Source organism: Schistocerca nitens, chromosome 1, assembly GCF_023898315.1.
Source record: "Schistocerca nitens isolate TAMUIC-IGC-003100 chromosome 1, iqSchNite1.1, whole genome shotgun sequence".
In the NCBI taxonomy this organism is placed as follows: Eukaryota; Metazoa; Arthropoda; class Insecta; order Orthoptera; family Acrididae; genus Schistocerca; species Schistocerca nitens.
The window spans coordinates 240,579,676-240,592,699 of record NC_064614.1 but is presented as its reverse complement, the minus strand read 5'-3'; the positions used below and the strand labels follow the sequence as shown (position 1 = coordinate 240,592,699).

General features: G+C 40.9%; 1 protein-coding gene across 1 annotated transcript in view; it reads right to left on the bottom strand.

Moving 5' to 3' along the window:
- Positions 1-13,024, bottom strand: part of LOC126235239 (WD repeat-containing protein 46) — a 76,165-nt gene that overhangs the window by 28,832 nt on the left and 34,309 nt on the right. Inside the window, exon 8 of the mRNA XM_049943974.1 lies at positions 5,886-6,042. Within this exon, the coding sequence (XP_049799931.1) occupies positions 5,886-6,042 (157 nt within the window). The remainder of the gene's footprint in view (positions 1-5,885; positions 6,043-13,024) is intronic.

The window sequence follows — 13,024 nt, the reverse complement described above, 5'->3', positions numbered from 1 at the left end:
ATTTTTGCTACCTTTATTTTTCTACGTAAAATAACTCCAGTCTCAACTTTGTAAATGCATTAATTAAGAATTAAGTAAATTTGAATATGTAAAAATTATTGCTAAAAAGGGCTGCCATGGTTATAAGTCGGGAATTCCCACGGTGGATGCATAAGTTAGTTCCACGTATTTAAATTGATACAGAGGGTTCAGATGGCTTTGAGCACTATGGGACCTAACATCTATGGTCATCAGTCCCCTAGAACTTAGAACTACTTAAACCTAACTAACCTAAGGACATCACACAACACCCAGTCATCATGAGGCAGAGAAAATCCCTGACCCCGCCGGGAATCGAACCCGAAAACCCGGGCGCGGGAAGCGAGAACGCTACCGCACGACCACGAGCTGCGGACAAAAATTGATACAGCTCACTCATGTTATTTAAATAATAAAACCCAATAGTTAACTTCAAAACCAGTTAGAAAGGATCATTTTAACCCTGGGAAATTATAAACTATAATATATTAAAAGAAATAGTCAAATATTCAAGCGCTTGTCTATATAAGGTCCGAGCTGGTGCAGTTCTCATTTAGTTCTCGGTCAGATTCTCTTGGAGCAAAAGTGCGGCAAGTTGGTTAATTTTTTGGTAATTGTAATTGTGAACTTTGTTAAAGACTGGAAATTTCTGACCTACCTAATGTGACGATTAAGTGTAAGAGGCCTGGTCACATGAATATTGTGTGTGCGAGTGATAACAAATAAATTGCACTGTGGTTGACATAAATGTTCAACAATGAATACGATCTTGACTTTTATATTTGGAAAACTTAACCTAGGATCCTGGCTTCTTAATTTCAGTGTGATTTAGGTGAGACGGACGCAGCTACCAGGAAGACAATATTGAATAAGCAAAGCAAGGTAGGTCGAGAACACTGCGCACTATCTACTGAGTGAGGAAATGTTTCAATACCGGTACATCCGGTTGTGACGTGAACTTTAAGTGGCACTAATACAAGGACATGTCCTGGCACGTTACATGTGGTGCCCAAAATGAGGATACAGCATGGCACGTTACATGTGGTGCTCCGGGTGAGGAAACACCCCGCCACATTACATGTGGTGCTCCGGGTGAGGATATCGAACTTACGAGCCTTAAGATTATATTTGGAAGACAGACTTCGAGTGAGAGTGAAATCAGTGGCAACAACGGCAGAAGTGAGAACCGTGCACGTATAACTACATCCAACGCAGTTTAAGAATAGCTGCAACAGTAGCAGCCAATCAATGATGGAAGCAGCAGCCAATCCATGCAAGCCAGACATAGCTGACCAGGGTCAGTGACAGCAGGCGCTGAATACGAATGGGAGCAGCTTAGCAGATCACGAGTTTGCAGCAACAGCAGCAGTTGCACACCACGGACATCATAAACAAGACACCGGCTGACGACCGACGGAGAAGACACCCGGAACTTTAAGGTATCGTACGAGCAATATATATATATTGTAACTTTCGTCAAAATGGAAAGTCAGGAAAACAAAGCAGTAAAGACTAAGCGAGTGGAAAACATTAGTGACATTGCGAGTGGAATGAAAGGGAGTGACACTTTAGGGGGTAGAAAAGTTGAAGTATTAGAATTCACAGACAACAGTGGGTATAGGTCAGAATTAAATTTGACCATAACTGACAGTGAAGTAAGTGGTATTCAGGACGAGGAAATATAGGCTTCGTCCACTGCAATTAGAGACAAAGTGGGGAGAGAGGGGAGTAATGTTAATGGCATGTTACACACGCCACAGCGCGTTGTGTGAAGCAGTCGCCCTCCGTTTCTGGTGGTGGCGCCGCTGTGGCAATTGTAGCTGTGGTGTTAATGAATTTATTGCTTAAGGTGTAAAGGCTGAATTCCTGAAATATGTTTCTATCTCGCCTATCATCTTGCGAGGTGGTATACGTGTAATGCAGAGCATGTTGGTACGTTTTATGTAAAACTGCATTTCATGGATTTTATTAAATGGTCATTTTAGTATATAAAGTTGCCTTCCTTCCACGGTAAGGGTTCTTTTAAAAACAAGTTGTACTTTCAGTGGCAAATAATTTTAATGTGAATATTTTGTACCATTTCCTTCCCTCTTACAGGTTGCATAGTTTATGTGTTTGTGTGAGTTGTTAAAATTTTTAGTTTAAAGTAATCTGGTGTGTTGCAGATCTGCACCAGTGTAGTCTTTCAGAAGTGGTTGTGAGCAGTCGTGACTACGGCCATGTTAAGAGGGAGCGGCAACCTTCTCAGCCCGAGGGCTCCTACTATCATAATAAAAAAAATTGTTATTTCTGCCTCTGAATAATTGTAACTTGATATTTAGAGGGTGCTTTCTTATTGGAATTTAAATCTGTGTTTCTTTCTTTTTTTAAAAAAAGAGAAAGGGTTTTAGAAATAAAATTTCCATTTGTTGAAATTTAATTTGTTTCCATCAGTTACTCCCTGGCAACCACTTCCACACTGACATAGTGTGATTAAATGTGTTAATGTTCTTGATGAATCGCTCGTAAATAAAGTAAATTCTTTAAGAAAAGTTTTTGAAAGAAAAAATACACGGTTCATTACTGGTAGCAGAGCGTGGTTGGCGTTCATGCTACTACTCTTTGAGTAACTGATGGAATTGCAGTTGTACTTATTTTATAATTTTTATATTTCGCTTTGGCCAAGTGACTGTTTAGCGGCATGTTTCAGGTTGTCATGGCGGCCAAAGAATGTCCAGGATTAGGCCTGTTGCACATTCATAACATGAATAAACAAGGCACTGTCCCTGAGTGGCTTGGGGCCTGAAAGGTGCCGTGCTCTCTCCAGTCCAAATTTCACCGGAGGTTGTTGGTTCCTTTCCGACAGACATGGCAGCGGCAGCAGGAGAGCTTGGTGAGTTACAACAACATTTAGACTGGTTTTGTGTTGATCTGCCGAGTCCGTTAGGTTCAGGCATTACCCTCTGGTCTTAAACTTCTGGTAGCTCAATGGTTGTCAGCTACGAATAGTCCCTTCAATCTTGGTCATCTTGTGAGGCTTAGCTTGGTGCCTTCTACTGTGAAGAGATGTCGGATTGCCTGGGGCATGTTTTCTCTCCATGGTTGAAGTCCAAGTGGGTATCTCGCTATTTTCATTGCTGGCTTAGCAATGGCTGTGAACTGGTCGTCTTGTCGGTCTTAGGTCGGTCTCTTCCCGGGGCAGGGATGTCGAGGTTGCCTCAGGGCATGGGTCCGGATGAGTGTATCGCTTGCGGCCTTTCGCGGCCATTGTCTTGTGCCTTTTAGAAGCTGCTAGTTAGTTTGTTTTGGCATATCACCCTCTGGGTTATAGTTTGACGGGAGGAGGTTGAGCCGTGGAAAAAATTGCTATTTTGAAGAGCGCGCCGTAGCGTGTTGTGTGAAGCAGTCGCCCTCTGTTTCTGGTGGTGGCGCCGCTGTGGCAATAGTAGCTTTGGTGTCTCCTTCTGGTGGAAAAGGGGAAAGGTTGCCTGTTCACGTGCATTTAAGGGGCGCGATTAGCTCGCCAGTTGGTCAGTGGGGGTGAGTCTGTCAGTCTCGGCGAGTGCAGTTTGTCAGTCGGAGTGAGTCTGGGTCAGTCACTCGTCACCAGTTGCTGGTCTGTCTTTCGTTCGCATTTGTGTGGCAGTGTGTCTGTCTGTCGTCTGGAGTGCTAGTATGTGTTAGGCTGCCAGTCTGCTCGAGTTTGTTCAGGCAGGTATCATTGGCGGTTGGATCGATCAGTTGGTCGGTCGCGCACTGGGACACAAGATGACTTGTCCAATTATCTTGAGCGGTGGCGCACATGAGGTCGCCACATCAGTCCATTGGCCACACTGTATAGCGAGGGGTAGTGGCTTCACGGCCGACACGAGAGCAACAGGTGTCAACCCACAACATCGGTCTGGCCGGGGCGAGCTGTGACGCCGTGAGACGGGAGATCGGCGCGCCTTCCTGTGTCCGTTGAAGCGGCTGGCAGCGGACGGTTCGGGAGAGTGTTGAGGGTGCTGCACCAGGTCTTCGCCAGAAATCACAGTTTTTTAGAAGTTAAGTGATTCGTGGTATGTTGTTTCATTTGCTTGGTAAATTATACTTGCTCTCTTCATCAGCCTCTCGTTCCCAGCTTGTTCGTCTGTCTTCCGTTCGCATTTGTTAGGCAGTTAGTGTCTGTCTGTCTGTTTGTCGATCTGCCGTATGTTAATAGCTGCCTCTGTCATGTTTGCTGGATTCGGTGTTAACGAATTTATTGCTTAAGGTGTACAGGCCGAATTCCTGAAATATGTTTATATCTTGCCTATCATCTTGCGAGGTGGCATATGTGTAATGTAGAGCATGTTGGTACATTTTATTTAAAACTGCACTTCATAGATTTCATTTAAATGGTCATTTTAGTATATAAAGTTGCCACCCTTCCACCGTAAGAGTTTTTAAAAACAAGCTGCACTTTCAGTGGCAAATAATTTTAATGTATTTTGTACCATTTCCTTCCCTCTTACGGGGTGCATAGTTTATGTGTTTGTGTGAGTTGTTAAAATTTTTAGTTTAAAGTAATCTTATGTGTTGCAGATTTGCACCAGTGTAGTCTTTCAGGGGTTGTTGGGAGTGGTCGTGACTACGGCCGTGTTAAAAGGGAGCGGCAAGCTTCTCAGCCCGAAGGCTGCTACTGTCATAATAAAAAAAATTGTTATTTCTGCCTCTGAACAATTGTAACTTGATATTTAGAGGGTGCTTTCTGATTGTAATTTTAATTATTTTTTTAAAAAAGAGAAAGGGTTTTAGGAATATAATTTCCATTTGTTGAAATTTAATTTGTTTCCACCAGTTACTCCCTGGCAACTACTTCCACACTCACATAGTGTGATTAAATGTGTTTATGTTCTTGATGAATCGCTAGTAAATAAAGTAAATTCTTTAAGAAAAGATTTTGAAAATAAATTCACGGTTCACCATAGTTTGTAAATGAGGCTCTATCCGTAAATAACATCTTGGTCAAGAACATGTAATCTGTTTACAGCTTCTGTGTTCCCCATTTGGAGAACTTTATCCTTTATTGAAAGTCATCACCTTGGTGCTGCTGACAAAGTGATACATAGCATGGATGAAATCTGCTGGAATGTAGTATTTGCAGAATACTTTGTTGACTGACTCCACCATTGCGTTCAAGCTGTCCTGTACTAACATGTAGGCTGTGTGCTACAGCTGCTAAGACATCAACTGCAAGTCACTTGATGACTGCTGATTGGAGCCATTTAGGTTTTTTTTATTATTTACATTTCCTGTTACCTGAATTGTTTGTATTATGTTTGCAAAGGTAGATCACAAAGGTGTCGTATGATAAGGATATCTCTCAGCAGAAAATTGCACTGCTGCATTCATATTTTGGTAATATCTGCCTTAAATAAAATCTGTACAAACTTTCTCAGCTTTGGCAAAGAACACTGCGAAGATATGATAATTTTATGAAGACATCTTCCACTTGCTATGACAGCAAACCACGGCCTAATGGCCCTCGTGCAACAGATAAACAAACGAGCTCTACAATGAGTGGAATGTTGTTTACATTCGATGTAATCTGTACAATCATCATACTCCATGATTAATGGACACCCCATGCTTAATCAATTCTCACAGAACCTAATGGATCGAACATGTCTTCAAACATATTATTAAAAGGTAAATAATATAACATACCAGTACATTAAAAGTAAAGAATCTGACTATCATATCTCCTCTACCCTTCTATGTATGAAAAAATATGACCACCACACTATGCCCCCACAATCTAAGCAGCTTTGATTTGAAAGATTTTCTTCTATCACTAAAAGAGGCAGAGTTATTCAGGCGGCCTGTCTCAAATGCCTTAAACTGTAGTGAAAAAAATAATTACTAACCTCAACTACACTGCCCATGCCAACAGCAAGCAGTCCACGCTGGCTGAATGAAAGCTGTGTTGCTGGAGAACGGAGGTTATAGTGCTGTAATGGTCCTTCAAGCATGCGTACATCCCACAGTTTTAAGCTCCGGTCCACAGAACTGGTTGCCATGTACCTACAAAAACATCAAGAAATGTGCACATTACAAAATAAACAATGGCAGACTTTACACACTATCTGCATGATTTTACAGATTCTTAGAGCAATGTGCTTAATTCTTTTTGTATAATAGAACAGGATAGATAAAAATCTGCTCACCAAGCAGCTGCAGGAGGAAATGCACATAAAAGTTACTGAAATGTGCAATCTTTTGGAGCCAGCGGGGCAAGAAAGAGTGATGAAGGAACGGGACTGGTTAGTCTCCCATGAACAGAGTTTCTGAGTGACCTCTCTGTAGCTCTCCATTTCCTAAACATTTTCTCCACCCCACTGGCACCATCATGTCAGGGGATTTCTTTCTTGGCGACAGATAAGTCACATGAAAAATCAAGACTTGGCTTTGCACTTCTGAAGAAGCCCTTGTAGTGTTTCGAGAATTTCTGTGTAAATCCTAGAACCACTCGGCCTTCTTCTGTCTCGAACACATGATATTTTAGATGTGAGAGTGGGATGCTAGAATCCTACCTACTGCGTGTCACATGTTTGTGTGAGCAGGTGAGAATTCAGTCACTAGCAGAAGGTAGACGCGGCGGACAAACAGCACCGACAAGTACTTGTTGGGCGATCCATGGAAGTTCTAGTGAAAGTATACTGAAGAACTGTGGAGCTTCTAGGTTATTATGTGCTAATCGTATCAGTGACCACTGTTATAAATAACAAGAACAATTAAGATTCTGAAGTCCGAAAAAAAAGAAAAAAAAATGAAAAACCTCTTCTCTTGGGCTTGCTAGAGGCAAGACGTATTTTACGATTTGTTTGTAAGAGTTGTTAAGCCAACTTTTTGCTAAACGTACTTAAATCTGTTTCTAATGTGAGATGATACGAGCGACTTACAAGAGGTCTAACGTTTATGTGCGAAGTGTGAAATTTGTTCTTTATGAAGCTCAAATATACCGATAGTTACTGAAAAGTATTCTTCGAGTACCTAATTATTTCACAAGTAGAGAGAGAGTCTTTAAGGTTCCTGTGACTAGTATCATTCTTCGGAGAAGTAGTTTATACAGATTCCAAAAGCCGGCTACCCAGAGAAGAAGATCGGCTGTGTACAGCAAGTAAGTCGACTCGTATAAGAGAAGTGGGGAGTTTGCAGATACACTTCACACACTCTTAGTCACCAAATCGTTAGACCCTGTGACTTTATCATGTGGGGATATGTTAAGAAGACTGTTTACGTGCCACCTCTACAACAACTGTGGCTGACCCGTAGAACAGTGTCACTGCTGCAGTGAACTCCATAACATAACACATGCTTCTCCATGCGTGGGAAGAGTTTGGTTAGCACTTACATATTTGCCACGTGAGAAATGGGCGACACACATTGAACATTTATAACCTGCATTAAAAAAACTCACTCCTTTCACTGGTAAGTAGACTGTTCATGTACAACTTATACTTCATAAAATACAAATCAATTAATTAATGGGTTCCATCTTTCTGAATAACTCTCTATGTTGCAGTGCACCAGTTTGAATGCACACTGTCCTTACTTCCATGCTTAAACAAACTCAAGTAAGCCTTGTTCACGTGAACGATTTTTGTAATCACTTTATGTTAAAATTGCATACAAAAATGTGTTTCTTTTTATGTTTGTTACATGTATTTGAGGAGGATTTGGAAAGGTGTTGCAGTGGTGTTCCCCCCTGAATCAGCATCTGGCAGTGTGGGGCACTTCATCTGATACAGCCAATGGTTGTTATCAGTGAGAACATCACACCACCATTGTTGAAATTCTATGAATTTATTCTTAAAGAATTGAATAACAAAAGTCCCCCCCCCCCCCCCCCATGAACCATGGACCCTGCCATTGGTGGGGAGGCTTGCATGCCTCAGCAATACTGATAGCCGTACCGTAGGTGCAACCACTATGTTACAGCGAACGGCTGAAAGCAAGGGGAAACTACAGCTGTAAATTACCTGAGGACATGCAGCTCTACTGTATGGTTAAATGATGATGGCACCCTCTTGGGTAAAATATTCCAGAGGTAAAATAGTCCCCCATTCAGATCTCCGGGTGGGGACTACTCAGGAGAATGTTGTTATCAGGAGAAACAAAACTGGCATTCTATGGATCAGAGTGTGGAATGTCAGATCCCTTAACCAGGCAGGTAGGTTAGAAAATTTAGAGGGGGAAATGAATAGGTTAAAGTTGGATATAGTGGGAATTAGTGAAGTTCGGTGGCAAGAAGAACTTCTAGTCAGGTGAATATAGGGTTATAAATACAAAATCAAATAGGGGTAATGCAGGGGTAGGCTTAATAATGAATAAAAAAATAGGAGTGCTGGTAAGCTACTATGAACAGCATAGTGAACGCATTATTATAGCCAAGATAGACACGAAGCCCATGCCTACCACAGTAGTACAAGTTTATAAGCCAACTAGCTCTGCATATGACGACGAGATTGAAGAAATGTATGATGATATAAAAGAAATGATTCAGATAGTGAAGGGAGACGAAAATTTAATAGTCATGAGAGACTGGAATTCAATAGTAGGAAAAGGAAGAGAAGGAAAAGTAGTAGGTGAATATGGAATGGGGGCAAGGGATGAAAGAGGAAGCCATCTAGTAGAATTTTGCACAGAGCATAACTTAATCATAGCTAACACTTGGTTTAAGAATCATGAAAGAAGGTTGTATATGTGGAAGAGACCTGGAAACACTGGAAGCTTCAGATAGATTATATAATGGTAAGACAGAAATTTAGGAACCAGGTTTTAAACTGTAAAACATGGTATCCAGGGGCAGATGTGGACTGACCACAATCTATTGGTTACGAACTGTAGATTACAACTGAAGAAACTGCGAAAAGGTAGAAATTTAAGGAGATGGGACCTGGATAAACTGAAAGAACTAGAGGTTGTAGAGGGTTTCAGAGAGAGCATTAGGGAATGCCTGACAAGAATGGGGGAAAGAAATACAGTAGAAGAAGAATGGGTAGCTTTGAGAGATGAAGTAGTAAAGACAGCACAGGATCGAGTAGGTAAAAAGATGAGGGCTAGTAGAAATCCTTGGGTAACAGAAGAGGTATTGAATTTAACTGATGAAAGGAGAAAATATAAAAATGCAGTAAAGGAATCAGTCAAAAAGGAATACATGCATCTCAAAAATGAGATTGACAGGAAGTGCAAAATGGCTAAGCAGGGATCGATAGAGGACAAATGTAAGGATGTAGAGGCACTGCACTACCAACATTACTTGCAATGTTTAGCTGCACCCCACAATTATGATACAACTGCTGCTAGGTTGTGGCAGCAATGGAAAAACAGGACAGTCAACATAAAGTGTTCTGAACTGAGCCAATACGTAACGAGGGTGACAGCTGCCTTCTCTTCTTGTGCCACTTATAACTCAAGTCTCGTCTTTTTGCTTGTGTTTTTGATGTACTGTATTCAGCAACAATAATAGTCGTCAACCTTTTAAATTCAGACACTCAGTCTTGAAGAATATGCTCGGTCAGAATCAAGGAAATATTGGCCATTTCTGATTAATGAGCTTTTATTGGCTGGTGACTTGTTCCACCACCCAACAGCCAGTGCAGCCACCACACCACACTAACACATATCGAGTCGTAGACTTCACACTAGTTTTTGCGGTTGTGATGTCACTAGTGGGCTTTCAACTACTGATTTTTGCAAGTACATGTAAATGACCCCAGTGTGAACTGTGTGCAATTCCATTACTGATTTTTGCAGGTGCATGTGAGGACCCTAGGGTGAAGCATGTGCATTTCAATGATCATTTCCTTTGTAGTGTGTGTGCAACTGGATGCCGTTTGAAAGCAGCAGCACACTGAACATGTATCATAAACACATCAGCCTCATCATTAAATGTCAGTTAATAAAGCTTCAAGATATATTATGATAACCATGACAAGAGCTGAAACTCATACAATTCATCTGTAGTATAAGGAATAAAACAGTAGTTTACAGAGTTAGAGGTGGTAAGTTCGCATCCCACTATATGCCGTCTAATTAGAGAATGAAGGTTGAAATAAATATTTGGCTGAGAATTTCTGAATATGTGGTGATTTCCAAGTGAGTGGTTATGCAGGAACCTAATAGGACAGCGAGCAGCAATAAAATTCATGTTCTTCCTTGTCACAAATACTTCATTGTTTATTTCTGAATAAGTGGTGATTTCCGAGTGTGTGGTTAGGCAGGAGCCATGGAGAACAGCTTTTAATGTCGAGACTGAAATGAGTAGCAGTAACATTCATATCCTTCCTTCTCACAAATATCTGACTCTTTGTTTCCAAATATGTGACAATTTCAGAGTGTGTCATTAGGCGAGAACCTAAGAGGACAGCTTAAATAGCTGCAATTGAAATGATGAGCAATAACATTCATATTCATCCTGGTCACAAATATTTTGCCCGTTGCGCGACTGCAAACAATTCCCATAAAGCGTTCTTGGTACAGTTGAGATTCTCCTGTCACTAACACATTCGTAAACGTAAACTCAGTGCTATAGTGATCGACAAATCAATAGCCTCGTTTCTGATCACCTTCGCAGTATCACTATGTCACAATTATGTCAGTTCCTGCAAAAAGTACTGTGAAACGAACCTGATCGACACTCATAAAATGAGCTCACCTGCTGGATGTTTACAAGCAATACACTAGAGGTAACCATGCTCACGTCAGCAGAGTATGCTGCAATGGCTACAGAAGGAAACCACACACACCCACATGTTAGATTCTGCCGCCTGTCACAGTAATTCACAGTTTTCGGTTTAATTCAACATGTTCATCAATTTTTGCTTTTTTTCTTGGTGAGCGTGAAGGAAAGATTTCTCAAAAACGCATGTTTTGAGGAATAATTTGTGGTCGTAGCATGTCACAAAATAGCTCAATTACTTTGTGCCCAGATATCAATTTCAATTTCAATTTTTTGACAAGTTTTTACTTGCTTTTACACATCTGAGATTTTTTAAGAACTGATGGAGTCATTACTGCAGACTATTGTATAAATTTTCAAAAAAGTCATGACACTGGACTGAATTAACTGGATTTTATTACAACTAACAGTTTCAGCTATAGGCCATCATCTGGTATGAAAATCACTTACAACATTTCATTTGTCATGAATACTGAAACAAAAAGCTTTCAGTTTTTTAATCCACATGAAACACACAACAAAAAACTCATTATTAGTATGTACAACTGCAGCAATCGCCCTATTCATATGACTTAACAACAACAAATACATATTGTATAAACACTGTACTGTACATTTAATTTCTTTCACTTATACAATTTTATGCAATGTATCAAAGAGGATTATGATTATTACTCATATATGCCCATTACATATGTTTTTGCTCATATTTTGGGTGTTTTAATTTTTCCTCAATTCTGTATTTTCCTCAGTTTCGCATCTTTAAGTCTGAACTGCATGAAAACGTAAAACAGGCATCTCAAAAAAGCTGTCTGTCCGTATGAATGGCCACCAACAAACTGTGGCCAAGGAACAATTGGACCACCCTGTTGCTGAGTAAGTCACCCAAAACAATGTTCATGATCTCATTCTCTCCTTTTCCACTACTGCCCCCCCCCCCCCTTTTCCCACTTCCCATGTCCTCCAGCTAACCTCCCGAGTGGACTTAGCTGCCCTACCCTCTCTCCACCACATCCCTGCATGCTCCCCAGCAGCACTTTACTGTCCCTCACCCTTATCCCAGTATTCTTTCCCCTCTCCACCCCTGCCTCCTCCTTACCCTCACCTAGCTGCCTCTCCCATCATGTGCTGCAGCTGCAGCTCATAGTCTGGCTTCAGATGCCAGAGAATGTGCTCATGTGAGAGTGAGTTGCATATGTGAATATGTGTGTGTGTGTTTGTGTGTGTGTGTGTGTGTGTGTGTGTGTGTGTGTGTGGTCTATTTTTGACAAAGGCCTTGTTGGCTAAAAGCTTATTTTGTGACATTCTTTTTGTTGTGCCTATCTGCGACACAGCATCTCTGCTATATGGTGAGTAGATACTATCGTTTTCATAATATTGTTACATTCCATCCTGGATTTTCCATTGTTGTGTACGATAGTTAACAAGTTTTGGTAAGGTACTGACTCAAATGGTTTTTGGAATTCAAGAAATACAACACCCATCTGTCCTCCTTGATCCATAGCTTTCAGGACGTGATGTTAGAAAAGCACAAGTTTGGTTTCACAAGACTGATGTTTTTGGAATCCATGTTGGTTGGCATGGATGACATTCTGTTCTAGATACCACATTATGTTTGGGCTCAGAATATGTTCTAGGATTCTTCAACAGACAGATGTCAATGAGATTGGACAGTAGTTTTGTGGGTCATTTTGCTACCCTTCTTGTAGACGAGTATGACCTGCGCTTTCTTTGAACCACTGGGCACAGTATTTTTTGATGAATGTATGCTATATAATGGTTAAAGAAAGGGGCTCACTTAGCTGCAAATTCTGTATAGAATTTGAAAGGGCTTCCATCAGGTGCTTGGCTTTTCTCAAGTGTTGCGATTTCAGTGTTGTTCAACACCATTGACACTAATGTCCACATCACTCATCTTTGCAGTGCTGTGGCTATAGACTCAGGCAGTATCCATGGATCTTCCACATGAGTCTTGACATTATCTGTGCTGCCACTGACAGTATTAATATATGAGCAAAATATCTTTGGGATATGAGAGATGTCTTAGTGATAAGATTCTGCTGCTATGATAATCAGTGAAGGCTTCATGTATTGCCCTTTGGACAGCCAAACAAGTTTCATTCAGCAAATCCAGCCTTATGCTTAGCTTTACATCTCTTGTGCAATGATCTCTGTTTATTTACAAAGACTATTTACCATGGACAGTTAATTCTATTCTACAAGGTCTATCCAGGAAACTGTTGGAAGATAAAAGTCTCTGTGGTTTTCCCCAAAATTTTTGGTTAAATTTCAGGATGAGCTTGGTGGTCAACAGATGGATCC